The sequence below is a fragment of the Acinonyx jubatus genome, chromosome B1, assembly GCF_027475565.1.
Source record: "Acinonyx jubatus isolate Ajub_Pintada_27869175 chromosome B1, VMU_Ajub_asm_v1.0, whole genome shotgun sequence".
Classification (NCBI taxonomy): domain Eukaryota; kingdom Metazoa; phylum Chordata; class Mammalia; order Carnivora; family Felidae; genus Acinonyx; species Acinonyx jubatus.
The window spans coordinates 50,693,746-50,714,426 of record NC_069382.1 but is presented as its reverse complement, the minus strand read 5'-3'; the positions used below and the strand labels follow the sequence as shown (position 1 = coordinate 50,714,426).

Here is a 20,681-nt window from a genome sequence, read left to right as displayed (position 1 = left end):
CTCCCTCCCTTCAACTGCTTTATTTGGCCAGCAGCACTTATCACCCTGGAGAATGAAGTTGCCCCTTTGCTTTTTTGTCTGCCTGCACCTGGAACATGAGGTCTAGGTGGGGCGGGGCTGGGGATAGGATGCCACGTTGGTCCAGGGACTGGCCCAGGATAGCTTCTCCTGGGGAAGCTGATGGGTGAATGGCCCCGACTCAGCACTTAGCAGTTTTGCAAGTACCTGCACAGAGAGACCGTACAGCACACTGCTGAGATTCTAGGGCTCAGAGTCAGTCCTGGGTGTGAGTCCCAGCCCCCCCCCCCCCCGTCCTTGCTCTGTGACCTTGGGCAAGTAAAATATCATCTCAGGTTGCTCATGTGTAGAAAGGCACAGTAATAATACCTGCCTGATGGGACAGCCGTGAGGGTTAAATAAGATGGCACATGAGAAACTTCTAGCAAACTGCCTGCCGCATAGAAAATGTTCAACAATTACTCACAGGAGACGGATAGTATGGCTAGTGAGTGAAGTCTGTGGTGCTGGCCAACTGTATCATATGCTGCTGCCATCTCAAATTCTGTTCCGAATGCTGAGGTATGAATGAATGAATTATTAAGCATTTTCTGTCTGAGGGAGGAGACAAGGCTGTTTCTGTTCTTGTTATGTGTTATTAGATGAAGATCATTGTACGGCCACATCATTTTCTTCGCTTGCACCTGTAAGACATTAGAAGAGAATCCACAAGAGATCCTTCTCCCCATTTTATGGATGAAGTGACCGAGGCTCGATGTGTTGATGTGATTCTGGCCATCTCCGGGCTGGTCAGTGCGAATGACAGAAAAGGCCTGCACGGATGATTCCTGGTGTGGCCGCCCTCTGCCCTGCTAAGGACTGGGTGGCATAAGATGGGTGCTCTCAGCTCCAACAGGCTCCTGGAAGGAGCTCATGCTGCTTCCTGGCTTGGAGCCCCAGAAAGTAAGGCATCTCCAACTTGGCAGGTCACCTAAGCCCAAATAGACACCGCTTCCCACGCCTACCCCCAGCCAGGGTGAAGCTGGCGAATGTTATGAGCAGAGCCAGCTCTCTCACCCCTGTCCATATGGCTAAGGTGTTGTCCCACCTCCAATGGCCTCTTTCGTGGCATTGCTGCCAAGGAAGAGGAAGGCAGGCCAGAGCTGGGTCACCCTTCTCCCTGCAGGTTATGGAACAGTTCTACAGAGTCTGCATGGCTGCCCCCTTAGAACAGGGACTAGGGAACTATCATTCATTTCCTTACTTTACAGATGTGGGTCTGGGGTCGGGCAAAGAGGGCAAGAAGTCCCAGGCCCTCATGCTAGTCAACTGCAGAGGCAGCCGTGGGACCCAGGCTTCCTGACTCTCAGTCACCACTCTTCCTGCACTCCCTGCTGTCCCAGTCCAGAATGGGGACACTGTCAGGGAGCGAGCAGCCCGAGTGTGAGGCTTACACAGCAGAACTCTGGCCTGGGTGCAGGAGAATGCCCCGGCCTTTGCCACCCTCTCTTGCGCCTGACTTTGGGGGGCCTCCCGGCGAGGTTGGGCTGCCCAGGACATTGGTGAGTGGACCTTAGCCTTGCATCACCTGGCACAGTGCAGACTCCACTCAATGCCACCATCTCTTTCTATTTTTAGCTTACTTCCCTGGGCAGCCCCAGGAAATAGCACACATGACGTTGTCTGGCTTCCGAGGCAGGAGACGGGCCTGGATATAGAAGAAGACTAGAAGGAGCAGAGGCTGCCTTCTTGGGAGATGCTAACCTCTCCCATGAAGGACAGCAGCCTCGGGGTGGATAGGTGGAGATGGTCTGGGAGGAAACAGCCCAAGTCCTATAAGGTGACCACTGATCTGGAAAGATCTCTGAGTAGCAGACTAGATCCTATATGGCCTGCAGTCTCAATGTAGCATTAGGGCCTAAGAGCTCATCTGGTCTTATCCACTCATTTCGGTAAGAAGGAAACACAGGGGCCACGAATGTTCCCAAGGTCACACAGCAGCCTGGACATGGAAGCAGAACAGCCTTGAGGCCAGGGTCAAGTCCATCAGTGAGTCATCACGTGGATTCCTCAGTCCATTTCTCACTCGTCAACAGCAGCGTTCACAGCTAGAGCCTAAGTACGAAACTCGCACACCACCAGGGCAGTGATTGCATCTTCCATCGGAACTGACAGAGCCATGGGATGGGGGCGGGGCAGGGACTAGGGTGGGTCTACCATACCTAGCACAGCACCTGGCATGCAGTGGGAACTCAGTTATGTCTGTCAAATGCTTAAATACAGATGGGAGGCGTCTGGGTTGCTGCTTGTGAGAGTCTGAAAGGGAAAAGCTGGGGCAAGGGAATGAATAGGGGATGAATATGAGAGAACAAACCACTGGGGCACATGATCCCCAAAAGCCGCCTCAATTCATTTCATTTAATTCAATTCAGTTCACACACCACAGATCCACTGTGGACTAGAAAGAGGATACTGGAGTGTTTCAGCCACCCGCTGCACCTGAGGCTTACGACAAAGTCACAGGCATGTCCTCCTGCCTAGTGTGCCTGGGATTTCCTGGGGTCACTGGGCTGGCGGGGAAGGGGAGAGTCATGTTTCTATGTTTATCACATGACTCAAAGCCGCTGGCAAAGTGGGGGTGACTTTACTTTGGATCAGTGGGCCCCTCCCAGAATTGGGAGGTACTTTTACAGCCATGAATGATTTCCCTCATTTACAGAGCTGATCTCCCTCATTCTACTGCCACCACCTGTGTGCACAGGGGCTACCTTGGATCCTGGCAATGCCCTTTTACCAAGATGCAGGCAGAGCAGTGTTTTGGGGGGCCTGTTGTCAGAAGTCTTCATTCTAATTTGGGGAACAGCAGAGTGGCCTCTCCCATTGTGGACATGCCAGTGGTTCCACTTCCAAGCTGAAAAGCACAAGGCAGTGCTAGCCATGGACCTGCTTGCCTGGTTGGAAAGAACACATGCTGGTCAGAGCAAAGAGTCAAATCACTCAGGTCTGGGGACCTGGGCTGGGCCAGAGTGAGTCTCAGAGACAAGAGGGAGGGAGGGAGGGTGGGGAGGAGGCCCGCTGAGCTGCTCCAGCTCCAGGTCCTGGATGTCCCACTGGAGGCTCAGGGCGATCCCGAGCCTGGAGGTAGGGAGGCTTTCCTTATACCTGCCCTGGGCACTTAGAATATAAATGTATGAACTTTCTAGAGCTCAAGGATTTTATTAGCAGGCTGTCTGATTGGTTCATTCTGTCATGAGACAGACACTGAATGCCTACCAAGTGGCCGATAATGTACCATGCATCTGGTATGCAAAGATAAACCGAAACCCCAAAACTTGGTCTCTGGCTTTCTGGGAGCTTATGATAGGGAACAAGACGCGTTTCTCCAATATGCAGGTTTTCAGGATGTTTCAATATATATTTTTATTTTATTTTATTTTTTTATTAATTTATTTTTGAGACAGAGACAGAGCATGAACGGGGAGGGTGAGAGAGGGAGACACAGAATCTGAAACAGGCTCCAGGCTCTGAGCGGTCAGCACAGAGCCCGACGCGGGGCTCGAACTCACGGACCACGAGATCGTGACCTGAGCCGAAGTCCGATGCTTAACCGACTGAGCCACCCAGGCGCCCCTCAATATATATTTTTAAATGTTTATTTATTTATTTTGAGAGAGAGCGCGCAGGCATGAACAAGGGAGGGGCAGAGACAGAGAGGAAGAGAGAATCCTAAGCAGGCCCTGCACTGTCAAGCACAGAGGCCAACGTGGGGCTTGATCCCATAAACTATGAGATCATGATTTGAGCTGAAATCAAGAGCTGGATGCTCAACAGAGCCACCCAGGCATCCCAAGGTGTTTGAATATTTTTAATCAAGTTTTTTGCAAGGTCTCAGAGAAGTAGCCTGGGCCTCACTGTGCTGATGGGGAAATGGGGCAGGGTGGTGTGGGGGCAGTTGTCACCCATGCTCTGCTCTTCTGAGCCCTGGGATGTCAAAGGATGCTTAGGCTACCTGTCAACCAAGGCACATCCAGGGGGACTGCAAGATGACACCCAGTGATTCCACATCCCTTCCCTGAAGCTGTCTGGTGCTTTCCCCGCTATTTCCCCTGGGCCCTGGCAAAGAAATGCCATTTCATGCCTTCCTTCCCAGATGTATGCCCCAAGCCTTCCACCATTGCTCAGCTGATGTCAGGGACACTGGAGAGAAGGGCTAAAAATAGCTCTGATTTGATGCGCAGCTCTCGGGGTGAGCTGGCAGCTAGCCCCTCCACCTTTCCTTTACACAAAAGGCATTTCAGTTGGAGTGTATCTATGGGGGTTGTCAGTGGTGGGGTGGGGTGGGAGGGACAGAGGTTTCCAGGACCAGCTAGGAAGTGGAAGTTTCTAGAGTCTGTGCTCATACTCAGAGAGAGCCCATGGCTCTCCCCATGGGGCTGCTTGGGCACACACATTCCCCTGTGCCAGACTTGAGGGCCCCTCAAGCCACCTGGAACTGGCATCTCAAGAAGTTTTGAGGGAGGCTGCAGGTAGACTTGTGCATGGACACATGTGTATGTTCTTGTGGGTGTTGGGTGCACTGTGCTGTGCCTGTGATAAAGTGCTAGGGCCGAGAGGGCCCCTGGCTGGTGTAGCTGTGATCCTCCACGAGCCGGAAGTGTCTGACATCTGACAGCCCCAACAGATGTGCTTCTGTCTTCCTCAACTGTCCAGAGAGGGGCAGAAAACCTGTCTCATTGCAGCGTTGTCCTGCCACGCAGGTGGCTGAGTTTTCTCTTGTGTACAACCCAAATCTTTCCTGCTTTTTCTTTGAGCTCTTGGCCCCATTCCGGCCATCTACCTTGGGGAGTGTGCATTTCATGTGTTTGAAGCTAGGGTTGCAGGCATCTCCTGGCCAGATGAGACCAGTTTTCCATTAAAGCAGGGGCTACATCCACCTTAGCTCCTCTGCTGGATGTTCACCATGGTGGGCCGGGGCCACTGGGTGTACAGATGCCTGTCCTGGGGGTTCAAATCTAGCTGGGAAGCATCTCTGTACGTACATGACTTTGCTACAGTGTGAGCTTCAGACAGAGCTATGGTAGTGGAGGCGAGGGGCCTCCAGGTGGAAAACAGAGCCAAACAAACAGAGGATTAAATTTGGCTTTCTAATTTGGGCATACCGTTTCATCCTTCTAAGCCTCAATCTCCTGATCTGTGAAATGGGGCTAATAGGTTATCTAATAATTGGGTTGTTGAAAGGAGTACATGAGACGGGGATGGAGGGGAAATGAGAGAAAGATAACGAACAGGAAGATATAGCGTACCGGGTTAGAAGCAGCCTGTCTGGACTCCAGCTACCCGGTGTGGATCCCAGTAGCTATGCCTTGGGCTTTCTCTTGCTTCAGTTTCTTCACTGTAGGCAATGTTAAAGTTTTTGTGTCAAATGACTTAATACGTGTAGAGTGCTTACATTGTGCCCGGCATGCAGGGGAAAGCCAATAAATGGGAGCTATTACTTTACTGGGGACTCGGTATAATGGGAGGATGCAGAGGAAAGTCATTTGACCTTGACATGGAGTAAGGCATGTGGCTACAGGGCCCTCCTGCTCCAACCTGTGGGCTGTGGACTCTGTGGGAAGGAACAGAGGGCCACACCTTGCTGACTCTCCAGGTGATGGGGAACAGCATAAAGACATACAGACAGGCACACACCAGGGGGTCTGGGGGTGGAGACCCATTTGGTGCAGCCAGGGGGCAGGGAGCAGGTGTGGGAGAGAGATGGGGGAGGCAGGAGACTGAGTCCCTGGATACAGAGCCAATGGAGACCCACCCAAGTGACTAAACCTAGGTCAGCTTTGATTTCCTCATCTGTGAAATGGGAATGGTGATAGTGATAACCAGATACAGGCTTGCAGACTGTTCCCTGATCATGTCTGCTGGTATCCTTCAGATAGGTAAATGATCTGAGAGAACTGGAAGGACTTTTGCTCTGTCCCACTGCCTGCTCTCTGCTCCAGGACCCCAGGGAACAGCCACAGGGTTTCCTGCTGGGCATGGAATCAAATGCATGCAGATAGCAGCACAGTTTCTATGCCATAGCAGCCTCAGAACTCCCCAGTCAGTACTTTCCTGAGTGGACCTGGTGACCCAGCTCAGCAACTCTCAGCAGGGGACAAGCCCCAGACAGGTGAGGTTTCCACACAAGCCCCCTGAAGGCTCCCCCACCCCTCCTTTGGCACATCCTCTCCTACGGCCACTGCATGGCCATCAGCCCTAGATCCTTCCTGTCCCGGCATGTGGTCAGAAATGGAAAGGACACCTGGGAGGCATCGCTGCCACCTCCAGAAGGATGGACCAGACGAGAATGCAGATCTTACAGTCTGTGCTTACAGTCCCAGCAGCTCTTAACACCTCGGCTGCTACCATGACAAGTCAGGATTCCCAAATCAACCAGGTAGAGGTGGAGGGAAAGTGGAATACGTGTGAACAGGGCTTCGAGGGGTACTTCGCGAGTTCAGATAGCAGTGAGCCCTTGGGGGCTTTGGTGGCAGCTAGCCCAGCTTTGTCCTTGATATTGGGGGCGGTATGTCATCAGATTTGCAAACCCCCTTACCCTCTTACTTCTCATCTGACTAGTATTACAGTGTCCCTGTTCTCTGATCTGGTTCACAGCTACTGAAGAGAGCTCAGGGCTTTGATGTGGGTTTGGCTTTGCCTCTGTCCTCTGTGTCTGCTCACCCATTCGTTAGGAGGCTGTGATGACAGTTAGTGGCCAGGAGCAGGAAGGACTGGGGGGGGCATGAAAGGAAGCACAGGTGGGAGACCACCCCCTCTGTGATCCAGGGTTGGCCGTGACGCAGGGATGCCGTCATGTGCCTACAGGCGTCTGTACAGCTGGGGCTTAGACGTGTGAGCCATGTACATTATATGGTGGTTTGTACATGTGTATCTCTGTGCTGTGCAGGGCACGGTGCATCTATGTAGTGTGGCTGTGTGGGTGTATGAATTTCATGTGTGGTTAGCATGTACACACCAGGGAAGTTTCTGTGCAAAGTGTGAGTACATTGTGGTACAGTGTGCATGCGTGTCTATGTGTGGTGCTGGTGTGGAGTGGGTTCTTGGGGGTGGTGTGTGTATAAAAGCAGTTGCTTATGTGTGTGTGAGAGAGAGCACGTGTGCCACACGCACCCAGGATAAGAGTAAAGGTGCCTCATGGTGGTCCTGGAAGGCATGGTTACTTGTATCTAAATGCAACAAAAATATAAAGACGTATTTTTTAAGAATAGCAAAGAGCTGTCCAGGTGAATGACTCTACTGTTACTAGTTTTAGAGAAGAAGTGTATCTTGAGATACAAGAAGCAGCTTTCTGAGTCTTTCTGGAAAGAGTTGGAACACTTCTTGGCCACGGAGGGGCCAGGTGTGGCCACCACACAGGCCTGGTTGCTGGTGGCCGAGGCGGCCGTGGCTCTGGGGGGTCACAGCCCTGGACAGGCTTTGGGGGCTGAGTGCTGCTGTGGCGTTAGCCCAGACTGGCCTCTGGGCTTCAGGGCCCTTCCGGGTGAGCCAAGACCCTGTCGGTTGGGGTGGTCTTCAGCCTACTGGCCTCTCCAGCCTCCTCACCTCAGGGAGCACAGGAGCAACCAGGTAGCATGGCCACACAGATGGTGGGGTCTGAGGGCCAGAGGTGGGGACTCAGGCCCAGCCCTGCTCCCTCATTCAGTCAGCAGATGTTCTCCTCCCGTGTACTAGGTGCTGTGCCGGGGGGCTGGGGACACAATTTTGTTGCAAAGCTGGGTTCTCTCCTGGGCTTAGGGTCCCACAGGAGTGACAGGTCTTTTTGTTTTTAATTAATTAATTAATTAATTAATTTTTATTTTTTTTATTTTTTATTTATTTATTTTTAATGTCTTTTAATGTTTATTTTTGAGAGAGACAGAGAGAGAGTATGAGAGGCAGAGAGGCAGAGAGAGGAGACACAGAGCCCGAAGCAGGCTCCAGGCTCTGAGCTGTCAGCATAGAGCCCGATGCGGGGCTCAAACTCACGGACCGTGAGATCATGACCTGAGCTGAAGTCAGACGCTTAATGGACTGAGCCACCCAGGCGCCCCTAATTAATTAATTTTTAAATGTACATCCAAGTTAGTTAGCATATAGTGCAATAATGATCTCAGGAGTAGATTCCATTGATTCATCCCCTAGTGACAGGTCTTAACTACCACTCCCACACATACCCAGCAGCTGCATGGTCACTGTACAAAGAAAGGTTCACAGGCTCTGAGGGCACACACGGGGGCAGCAGACCCTGGCTGGTGACACCAGCAAGTTCCATACTCAGCTTCCCCATCTCCAGAGGCGGGTAATAATGCCTGCCTCATGCAGTTGTGGAGGGGGTGTGGTTAAATGAGATGATGCAGGTAGCATCTCAGGCCTGGGGCACATTGAGTGAGTGGCTATTACAGTTCCTCTGACTTTTTGTGTTGTTGTTATACTATCCCCTGTTGCTGCCTCCATGTACCAACCCTGCAGACAATTCTGCAGTTTCGGACTTACAGAGCAATTAACAGCCTTTTGCAGTGAAGGGCTGAGGCTATGTTTGGGGGAGCAAGGGTGAGTGGACGGGTGTTTAGGGAGAGGAGTGAGGTAAGAAGGGCCAGAAAGGCAGGATGCTGTCCAGCTAGTGGGGAGAGGCTTTAGGCAGGGAGGGAAGACACAGGAGAGGGTAGAAAGAAAACAGGGCCTGGAGAGAGGGGCCCCTGGTATCATGAAGGCAAAGAGGAATGGCCCCCTCCTTGGGCTCTTCCCCATTGAGGTCTGCCTCCCTGCTGGAGCCACTGAGCCTCTACCATGCCCCCCCGCCTTGGTGTCTGAGGAGCCTGGTCTGGTGGCCTAGCCCTGTGGCCTCCTGGCAGCTTGGCAGCCAGGCCCAGGGCTGTGTCCTCGCACGACCTCAGCCTTGGCATGTCATTTGTACTGAGCCAATTGCATGCTGGTGCAGGGCCCAGGAGGACAGCCCATGTGCTGGCTGAAGGGAACAAGCTGCCCTTCCCATGGCTTGGTTGGAGAGGATCAGGGAGCCTGGGGCCGCCCCAGCTAGGGAAAGTGGGGATTTGCTCGCTGGGGATAGGTTCATCAGCTCATGGCTAGGGAAAATGTTATGGTCTCTGTGTATAAGTCTTGTACGTTCGGGGTACAAGCAGTGTTACTGCTGTCAACCAAGATGCGCTCCTTGAGGTGGCACACCAGTGGCTGCTTAGCCCCTGGGAGCCCCATGGGGAGGGCAGGAGCTGTGTTGTGTGCTTTTGTTTCAGCTCTGCCACCAGACTGCATCTGCAGATGCCCGTGAGGCAAGATGGTTGAAACTCACCACCACTCTCCAACGCTGCCCGGTAGAACCTGGCCAGCTCTCCCCACCTGGCCTCCTCCTACACCTGTGTGTTGTAGGTGAAATGCAGGGTCTGCTGTAGCCTCCACCTGGCATATGCCCAGCAGATTTCTAGTGGCTTCCTGGGGTCACAGCCCTTCCCTGACTCGCATATGATGAGCCTTGGAAGAAGAGCCTTATCACAGTGACACCAGCTGGCCCTGAGCCTGGAGACTTGCACACAGAGGAGGAAGGCAGGCCTAGGGGTTTGGTACATGCAGTTGGAGCCCTGTCCGTGTGTCCACAAGACCCATTTGTACTTCCTGCTTCAGTATGCCACCCTCGTCTTATAAGGGTCTTTCTTTCCCTTCCTAAGGGAAGTTTCAGGGACCGAGGCCAGATGGAGGCCCAAGGCACCATCTGAGGTGACCATCACTCCCTGGGTGGAATGTAAGATCCCACGAATTGGGTTCCTGAAGAAGCCAGGTGCTAGGTGAGTTGTGAGAGCTGGGCGTGCTAACACCACCCTGCCTGGGTCCACTACCTAAGTAGATGGTAAGGCCCCTGGCCTCCCCCCAGCAGCTTGCTCAGCAGCTCATTTGTCCCCAGGGCCTCTGGGGGAGGCCTGTGGGGCCAGCTCTGCCTTAAATCCTTATAGCTCCTACACACTTAGCCCCTACCCAGGCTCAGGGCAGACCCTGGGGGGTGAGTCTATGCCCCCCCCCCCCACCCCCGGCCATTTCTCCTCCTACCCAGGGGTCCATCAGCAGAGTCTTGTCCTCAGTGGCCAGGTGCTCAGGGCCAAGCCCAGGGAAGGTGAGGCAGGAAGCCTTCTTGTATCTCCTTTGCTTGAGTTCTTCCTACCCTCCTTCTCGTGAGTAGGCAATTCTGAGAGTTCTGCACATATTCTAGAGACAAGTTCTCCCTCGTCTTCATCAGATATGTGACTTGCAAATATTTTCTCCCATTCCATAGCTTGTGTTTTTATTCTCCTTATGTCATTCACAGAGCAAACACTTTTAATTTTGATGAAATCCAATGCATCAATTGTTTTCTTTTATGGATCATGTTTTTGCTGCCCTATGTAAGAGCTCTTTGCTAATGCAAGGTCACAAAGATTTTCTCTTGAAAGTTTTCTAGTTTTACATTTCAATCTCTGATACATTTTAAGTTAGTTGTTTGCATGGGAAAGATTAATTGTGCCCACATCATTTGTTGAAAAGACTACTTCTCTTCATTAAATTATCTTTGCACCTTCAAACAAACATCAGTTGCCCACATATGTATGGGTTTGTTTCTGGGCTTTTGTCTGCCCCATTGATCCATTTCTCTGTCCTTGCCAACAAAACCCTGTCTTAATTACTGTAGTGTTATAGTGAGTTCCAAAATCCAGCACTGTGAGCTCTTTAAATTTATTCTCCCCTCCCCCCCACTTGTGTTGGCTCTTCTGGTTCCTTTGCCTTTCCATATCAACTTTAGAATCTGCTTGTCTATATCTGCAAAAAATCCCTGTTGGGATCTGTATTGAAATCATGTTAAATCTATACATTAATTTGAAGAAAATTGTCATTGTGTCATCACTATATTGAGTCTTTCAACCCATGAACATGGTGTATATCTCTCTATCATTTAGATTTTCTTTGACTTTTTTTTATTAGTGTTGTAGCTTCAGTATACAAACCTTGCATATTTTATTAGGCTTATTCCTAAGTATTTCAATTTTTGGAGCCAATTTAAGTGATATATATTATATTTATATATTTATATACCACTTTTTTTTCTTTTTTAAAAATTTTTTTTATGTTTATTTATTTCTGAGACAGAAAGAGACAGAGCATGAGAGGGGGAGGGGCAGAGAGAGAGGGAGACCCAGAATCGGAAGTAGGCTCCAGGTTCCAAGCTGTCAGCACAGAGCCTGACGCAGGGCTCGAACTCACAAACTGTGAGATCATGACCTGAGCCGAAGTCGGTCACTCAACCGACTGAGCCACCCAGGCGCCCCTACCACTTTTTTTTTTTTTTTTCCCGAGAGAGTGTGAGTAGGGGAGGAGCTGAGGGAGAGATATGAAAGAAAGTCTTAAGCAGGCTCCATGCCCAGTTGCAAAGCCCAACTCAAGGATCGATCCCATAACCCTGGGATCATGGCATGAGCTGAAATCAAGAGTCAGATGCTCAACCAACTGAGCCACCCAGGTGCCCTTAAGTGGTATATATTTTTTAAATTTCAAATTTCGATTTCCAATTGTTAATTAGTAGTCCATAGAAATATACTGAATTTCTATATGCTGACCTTGTATCATGAGACTTTGCTAAACTTCCTAATTAGTTCTGTGAACTTTTTTGTATATTCCTTGGGGTTTTCAATCTAGACAATCGTGTCGTTTTCAAATGGGGACAACTTGACTTCCTTCTTTGCAATCTGTATATACTTTATTTCTTTTTCTTGACTTATTGCACTGACTGGGACTTCTAATATGATGCTGAGTAGAAGTGATAAGAGTAGACATCACTGCCTTGCTCCTGATCTTAAGAGGAAAGAATTCAACTTTTATTATTGAGTGTGACATTAAGTGTGGGTTTTTGTAGGTGTCCTTCATCTATCAGGTTAAGGAAGTTCTCTTTTATTTCTAGATCGTTGAGAATTTCTTCTTTTTTTAAAAATCATGAATCGATGCTGAATTTTGTCAAATGCCTTTTATCTGCATTAATTAATTAATTAATTAATGTGTGTTTTGTCTTATATTAATAAGATCTTTGATTACAGGGATTGATTTTTGCATATAGAAGCAGCCTTACTTTCTCAAGATAAACCCAATTGGCTCTAGTGTATCATTCTTACTATATATTACTGGAATTGATTTGCTAATATTTTGTTGAGGATTTTTGCATTTGTGTTTATGAAAGGTATTGTCTGTAGTTTTATTTGGTTATACAGTGTTTGTCTGGCTTTGATATCAGAGTAATGCTGACCTCATAAATGAATGAGAAAGTGTTCTTTCCTCTTGAATTTTTTGGGAAAAAAAGGGTAGAATGGGTGCTATTTCTACCCTAAATGTTTGGTAGGCTTTATTTTTCTTAAAAAGGATTGTCAAGTTTCAGGCCCCACAAAATCATTTGGGGCTTTGAGGGTGGGTTGTTCTTTGAAAATACGGTTTCTGAGAATGTCACCAGAAGCAGCATGTGACTGTAGGCCCAGACAGCAAACCTGTTCAGCCTCCTGCCTCTTGTAGAAGTCACTGTTTTCTCATCCTAGCCAGTTTTAGGCAGAGCTATAGCTAACTCCTAGTGAGGCAACATAGTTTGGGTAAGACCATCTTCAATTTGCCTGAACTATGACTGGCTGTGTGCCTGGGGGGGAATCACCCCACCTCTCTGAGACTCAGATGTGCCAGATGGGAAAGAGAAGGTAACAAAGTATCTTCCCTCAAAGGGCTGGTGAAAAGGTGAGAATATGCTCAGAGAACTAGAAAGTTCTTCTGGAGGCAGATATGCGGAGCTTTGAACAATTCCATGGTTTACAAAGTAAGAGGAAGAAACAGAGCTGGGATAACCAGCGTGTGCTGGAAGGACAGGAGGGGAGCACCTCGGGAGGCAGGAATAGCTGCCCTCTGGGCCATCTGGTCTCCCAGGTAGTCTCACACACATTTGAGGCTTCTGCGACTCCCCGAGGGGGCATGTTTGCCTGCATTTATTTACTCAACATATCCTGAGATCCTACTCTAGCCCAGGCATTTGAAAGATGTGGAAACTGAGGCCCAAAGGGGTTAGGAGATGTTCTCCCCAAGGTAACACAGCCAGTGAAAGAACTGGAAGAGAACCCAGGTGGTCTGCTTTTCCACAGTAGTGAGGGGAACGAGTTGGACTAAGTTCAGAAGGAAAGAGGCAGACGGTCTATCCCTGATCAGCACGTGGGTGGGAGCTAAGAGCACTGGTCCTGGAGCCAGACTGCCGGCTTGACGCCCTGCTCGACCACTTACCCAGCTGGGCAAACGGCAGAACAGAACCTCACTGCTGCAGTTTGCCATCTGCAAAATGAGGCTCATACTGCATCTACCTCATAAGGTTGTTGTGAGGGTTAAACGAATTAAATGAATTCATAGGTACAAAATGCTCAGTACAGTGCCCAGCACATGAGTGTCACACAGACATCGGGTATTATTATTTATGAAGATGGTAAGGCACACTTCAGTTTCTCTGAAGCCACTCGGTTAAGAAAGGATAAAGTTGTGAAAACGTTGGCGGAAGCTTGAGGTCCTCGTCTGCCCTCTGCGGTGGTGAATGGCACAAGCTCCGCCTTGGGATGGACTTGCCCAAGGCCATGCAGGTCCTTCAGACTGTAGACCAAATCCGCCCAGCTTTATGAGCCCTCGCTCTATCATGACACACTTCCTCCCTGCTTTTAGACCCAAGCATTTCATGATCTGATGTTCTTGGGAGAGAGATGGCATGACAGGTGCCATCAGATGTGGACACAAATCCAGGAAGAGACTTGGATGTCTTCTATCCTGAGCTAGTGTCCAGGGGATGGTGAGCTTTTGGAAACTGCCAGGCAAGTTGGGGGCAGGGGGTGGCGGGGATGAGGGTTTGGAGGAGCAGCAGCCCTCCTTGTGGGGATTTGGCACATCTGGCCCTGCTCTGGGCCTCGCCTGCGCCACCTGCACCCCAATGCTACTGCATGGAAGGGTGCAGGCCTTAGGAGGCTGCCTGCTGGGAATGAGATCACCTCGCAGAGCAGCGTTTCCCCCTCGCTTAGGGTCTGGCGCCACCTTGTGGCCACAGGCCAAAGCTGTCTTCGCACAGGGGCTGAAGCCTTAGCAGAGGCAGCTAACTTGGCCGGCCCCAGAGGTCACCTAGACCCCCTCTGGATTTTACAGGTACCCTCAGTTGCCTCTCGGGGACCCAGAGACTCAAGGACAGAGGAGAAGGGTCCAGGAGCCAGAAGGTGTGGAATAGGTAGAAGGCACTTGATTGGGAAATCCTGAACTGGATTCCATGACGCAGCTCCCATTACAGGGGGTTGAGGCTGTGTGAGCTGGTGTCTCAGGAGGCATGATTTCCAGATTTGGTTTTGGACTTGATCCTGGTGCACTCTGGGCTGCCAGCATCTGTTTGCTCATCAGCATAGTGGGAGAGACTCTGGTTTTGCCCACTCCCACCCTTGTTTCTTCCCATCCCTTGCGATGTTCTCCCAGAAGAAAATTCAAGGCTGCTTTCTCTGGCAGACATTATTAGCTGAGTCAGCATGTCCTGGGCTCATTGCCTTCCATTTCCATGGGCATGATGGGGCACAGGGGCCTGTGGCTTGGGGAAAATGGAGATGGGGGCACACATCAAGTGCTCCTTTTGCCCTAGCAGGACAGAGCTAGGTGAATCTGAGTGTTGACGTGACCCTGCCCTGGGACTGGAATGCGTAGGCTTGGCTCTGCAATTTAATCATTCCTCTATCTATCTTGTGAGGCTGGGAGAAGCAGAGTCTGTGGTCTGAGTGTACCCCTGAGAGAGTATAAATTTGTGATCTGGTCCCTGTAAGAGACTCCCTGTGAGAGTCTGTGGCCTATGGATTGTGTGTTATAGCTGCCACATGTGGGTAGAGCTCAGATTTGGGTCATGGAGGCCACATCTGACCTGTGAGACCCAAGGCACCAAGGCTTCACTAGGCACATGGCCATTCTGGGTGCTGTGTGGAGTTTCTAGACTCACAGCCCTGACCTCAGCCAGTGCACCTTTGTCCTCCACTGCTCTGCCTTCCCAGACCACCATCAGATCCGACCAATTTGACCCTTTCCTCCACCCTTGCTCCTCAACCCCTCCCAGACTACTTGTGACCATATCTCTTTACAGCAAACCCTCCCCTGCCCAAATATATCTTTGCCATGACTTCTTGAAGTTGGTCTTCTCCTTCAGGCCCAAAATTGTGACACTGCTTTCCTCTCCTTCCTCTCTCTCTCTTTGTGTTCCCTCTCACATCTCTCTCTTTCTCTCTTTCTGTATTTCTTCTCTGTGTGTATGTGCTTTTCTGTCTCTGTATCTCTCTGTGTCTCTCTGTCTGGCTCTGTGTCTCTGTGCCTCTGTCTGTCTGTCTGTCTCTCTCTCTCTCTCTCTCTCTCTGTGTGTGTGTGTGTGTCTCCCTGTCTCACTCTCTGTCTCTTTGTCTCTCTCTCAGTGACCCCGTAGCTTTACAACAATGTCCCTGACCTTTTCCAAGCCTCCCGCCTCATCCCTTGATTTTGGGAAAATGACTCATGGGCCATACCACAGATAGTAAGTGCCAGAATCTGTAACAGAACCAGAATTTGATGCTTTACTTCACTTGAGCCTCAGTTTTTCCCATGAGTTAAATGACAATAACCAGACCTGCCCCACGAGGCATGGCAGGGACTCCAGCAGATGGCTGGCCTTCCGCACCTGCCCTTCTCACAACGGCCCCACCCCAGCGCATTCCTGCCTTTGAGTCCTCACCCCCAGGCTTCCCCGCTTTAGTCTTCAGCAGGACTGTTGCTCTGCTCACTGTGGGGAGCGCATCTGGAGGGAAATAAGGTGTCCATCCCAGCTTCCCAGGGTGGGTCTCTTCAGAGATACCATCACCCAAAGGCTCTTAGGAATCTAGAGAGGCAGACATAGTATTACTCATCTGGTGTGGGATGGGTGCCCCTTGTTGCCAGCGTGTTTGTTGTAGGTCACACCAATGGTTCAGTGGGGCTGCTTTGTGTCCCAATGCACAGTTTAGGGGACCCTGGAGCCTTTGTTCATTGAGGAGTCCAGTACATGGCTAATGGTCAGGAGGGAGACCTACCATTTTGGAATCAGAGAGGAACATCACTTTACAGTTTTAAACTATTTTATAAATGCATGCTTTTGCATCTTTGCTTCTAAAATGTGAGCTTCTGTAACATCAATATAAGGTCTTGAATGCCCCACTCCTCCCATTGCTCCGGGGAAATTCAGAGCCCCTCTTAGTGACTGGCTTTATGAAGCTCTTCATGAATTTGCTGCACATGTGGGCATGGACTACCTTCACAGTATTGTGACAGTGTTGTCTCACCAGGACGCCTCAGCCTTGCAGGACAGGAGTCCTTCTACAGGACAGTCTTCCTTCTACATCCATAGGTACTGAGGCAATGGTGTGAACAAAACACAAGCTCCCGTGCTCCAGGAGAGACAGAAAAGACACAAGAAAGGAGTGGAGAGAGAGTGGGAGGTGGGGCTGGAGGGGCAGGCAGGGCCTCATGAGCCATGTGAGGCATTTGGATCTAAGCATTCTAAGCATTATGGGAAGCCGTGGGAGGGTTGGAAGAAGCTTGGGGATGACTGATTGCACTTATGATTTTCAAAAAGCACCTTGGCTGCCGTGTGAAGAAAGTGTTGTTCTGGGGCAAGAGTGGACCCCAGGAGACCAGTTAGGGGGCTTCTGCTTCAATTCAGGCAAGAGGGGTGATGGCAGAGACCAGGCTGTGGGTGGTGGTTGGGGCAGAGAGAAGGGACTGCCTGGTAGCCCCAAGTAGGCACCTGACAGTACTTGAAGACAACAGGCACTACGGATTGTGTCAACCATGCTCTCTCGACCCCTATGATGCAGGCTAGTGTTTTAAAGGGCGCAGTGATATGCATTCCCAGGGAACAATCAAGGTCACACATGTGCTTCTGTCTGTTGGCCGTGGCCCTTGGTTTATGGTTCATGTTCTTGATCTTAACTGGGCCTGCAAAACCGTGCTTCCTGAACCTCACTCTTGCCCTGGCCCTACTGGCCTCTCTGGCCCAGGCTCAGCCTCAGAGACCGCTGGATGACTTAGATGTATCTTTAATCCGCCCCTTGACTATGGTTTAAAGACAGCTTCCTAAAGTTCAGGTATAAGTGAGGCACGGGGGACGCAGGATGCATGTCCACCACACACATTATCTCCTTGATCTCCCCGCCAGCCCCGTGATGCTATGATTCTTTTCCCCATGTTAGAGAAGGGTAACAAGGACACAGAGTTGGAGTAATTAGTCCAAGATCCCACAATTAACAAATGACAGAGTCCGCATTTGAATCCAGAGCCCATGTCCTCCCCCTACACCCACTTTCTTTGCTGATGGAGCAGGGTCAGTACAGGGTCAGAATGACTGTGTCCTGTGTCACCCTTGGACAAAGGCTCCATTGCAGCTTCTGTGGCTCCCTAGTGTAGAGCTCAAACTTTGGTGTCCGGCAGTCTGGAGCCAGCTCCCATTCGGTTCACCATCCAGCTATGCAGCCTGTACAGGTGTGGTGCAGCGGTTCCCCATGTGTCTTACATAGGAATTACACCTGCGGGTCACCTGGGACCCTGGAACCATGCGGCCAGCCAGCCAGTGGTACTTCGTAGGAGCCTCACAAATGCTAACTCCCTTCCCTTCCTCACCCAGAGAGGGTGCAGGGCTGTGCAGAAGAGGCGAATATCTGCTGGAATGTTCCCCCTGGGGTTTTGAACGTGAGAAAGGTCATGCGTCCTCTGAGCTCACCTATGATGCTTCACTGGCTGGCCCCGGGAGATCATCTGGTCCCACTCTTTCATTCTCATTTTTTTTTTTTTTTTGATGAGCAAACCAAGACCAGGAAGGGGATAACTTGTGTACGACCCCTTCCCTGGCCTGTCCCCCTCCACTCCCAATCCCTTCACTCCAAAGCTTTAGCACTTTGTCTGTGGTCTGGAAAAAACCCTGGTCCAAACATTTGGAAAACTTCACAGCAAAGGAGGGGACATTGGCACAGGCAAGCCTTGGTTTTGGGGAATGGCATGACCCTTCTGCATTCCCTGCTCCCACCCACGCTCTGTGTGTTCTGTCCTGTTCTCTCGGCAGGTATATCCGCACCATGTACCTGGGGATTCAGAGCCAGCGGCAGAAGGAACACCAGCGACGCTTCTACTGGGCTATGATGTATGAATATGCAGACGTCAACATGTTGCGCCTCCTTGAGACCTTCCTGGAGAGCGCCCCCCAACTGGTGCTACAGCTCTGCATAATGATCCAGAAGAACAGCGCCGAGACGCTGCCCTGTGAGTGTCCCACACCCACCCCCCCATGGAAGGCTGGGGGAATGACCTGGGCTGGGACAGGGCTCTGCCCTCTGTCTGGGGACCACTTGGTGACTGCCACCTGCACACTCAGTGCTTGGCACATCCTGTGGGCATTGCCCATCCTGATCCCCGAGTCTCCACCTTGCCCAGGCCCCCATGTGATGCTGACCCAGCCCACAGCAAAAGCACATGAGTGGCACAGATGTTCCCCATACACCCATGTGCCAGCTGCCCTGCTCAAGACCTTATGTTCTCATGAACAGAGCAGAGCCAGGGGCTCAAATGTCCCTGGGAGCAGCAGAACAGACGGCTCTGTGTCTCCCAATCTGGGAGGAGTGCCTCCTTTTCTTTGGTGCTGGCCTGAGCCAAAGTGTTGCACATACACAGGATGGGGGAGTCAGCCTAATACTAAATCACAATAGGCAACACCAGCGATTTTAGACATTTGTAAGCTGTGGTGCTACTGCTTGAAATCAAAGTTTATGTAGCAGCCCCATTTTAAAACATGCTCAAATAGCTCTGCTTTAGTTAGATGGGGATGGGGATCCAGAGCCAGGCGCACCCCACCCACCTCCCTCATGTCCCCTGTGGCCCCAGATGGTCTCCAAGGAGCCCCAGAAGCCCCCAGAGCCCAGTGGGATAGCACTGATGTCTGCAGCAGTGGGAAGTCTCTAGGCACCTCCTGGTTGCCTGAGAAACCCTTCTGAGGTTAGACTTTGTTGGCCAAGGCAACACCAGGTCACCGATGGTCAGACAGACTGCAAGCAGCATGGCTGTGTCTCAGAGCATGTTTCAGGGGGACTGGAGCTCCAGTAGGTCTAGGATGAGGAGGGGCTGAAGATCCCATCATGTGGGGGACACTGGAAATGTCTAGTTTAAGGAAGACTTGGGATGCAAGAATCCCAACATTTGAAGGGGAATGAATGGCCATCCTAAAGGGATGGAGGGAGCTATAGGGAGAGTGTTACTGATGCAACATGTGGCAGATATTTTAAACAGCAGGAGCTGTTCAGTGGTGGAAAGAGTGTCTCAGCAGGTAGTGAGTTTCCTGACACTAGGAATATTCAAGCAGAAATGTTGCTGAGAAGACTCAGCCCAGAGGTTCCTGACTCCACACCCTCCCACCTTACACCTTGTGGTCTGTCAAGAGCAGCCAAACTCTGGCCTTCGTGAAACAGCTTTGCCTCCTGACTTTTTCCAGACTGGCCAGTCCTTGGGAATGTTCAGTTCCCTGGTCACTTGTGCAGAAAAGGAGTTTAATCTTCCAAGGCCAGCCAGAGAACATTGAGCTGTTCAGCTTGTGAACTCATTCCTGACATTTAGAGCCCAAACACCTAGTTCTGAGCCCAACTGCACTGCCAACAGACACCCCCAACCCTATGGGAGCTTGGCTCCCTGATGAAGCCTCCTACCCACCCCAAATCAGCATAACCCCAGCTGGAAGTGCCCCCAAGGGAAAGAGGCCTCAGGGCAGATCCCTCTGTCCCACAGAGCACCGGCTGCAGTCTTGTGAATCCCTCATGGAGGCAAGGAGAAGGGGGAATGTGGGAAACTTTGGGGGGCAGTGCCCACTGTTAGGAGGAGGCACCACCCAGCCCCTGGGCATCAGCTGTTTGGAGCCAGGGTCCAGTGGAGTTTGCAGCACAGTGACCTGTCCTGGAGAAGAGCTGGAAGGAGCTAAATAGACGTCTAGCTCCACTGGGGCATCTGGACACTGAGCAGGAAGCCGTGGTGAGGGAGGCAGGGCTGGCAGTCCGTCTGGCCTGTCCCTTCTCTTTTGGATAGACTCCCATTCATATACACACACACTGCCACTGGCATCGGAAAAAACTAGGAAACATGGAGACCTTGTCTTCAGGGTGCCCGCGGAGCCAGGCCATCTGCTTAGGCAATGATCTGGTGTGACTGCCCACGCCGAGGCCCCGGGAGCCCCTGCTTCTCTGAATCTTGGAGAAAAGTGTGCATCATTTAGAGAGCGCCATTTGTTTCAGGACCAAGAGAACCACTCAGGGGTTGATTCTGGAAGAACACCAGTGTCGCAGGGTCTGATGTGCACAGCCTTGCTCTGCAAGTCTTGAGGGAGTCCTCATGGAACCCTGATGATGGGCTGAGGTGCCCAGTGATAGGCACAGTGCTTGCCTGCTCTCTGGAGCCCCCATACCCAGACTGCCCTCCATCCATGGGCTGTACCTCCCCAGATCAGGGCAACATGCTCCAGGGGACAGATTTGCTGGGGGACTGGGGAAGGCCTCTTTCTCTCTCTCCCATCCGATTCCTCCTTTTTCCAACTCTGTTGCTGAGACCCCAAT

General features: G+C 51.0%; 1 protein-coding gene across 1 annotated transcript in view; it reads left to right on the top strand.

Annotated features, from left to right (window-relative positions):
• Positions 1-20,681, top strand: part of XKR6 (XK related 6) — a 318,378-nt gene that overhangs the window by 274,149 nt on the left and 23,548 nt on the right. The window contains exon 2 of the mRNA XM_027069469.2: positions 18,155-18,351. Within this exon, the coding sequence (XP_026925270.1) occupies positions 18,155-18,351 (197 nt within the window). The remainder of the gene's footprint in view (positions 1-18,154; positions 18,352-20,681) is intronic.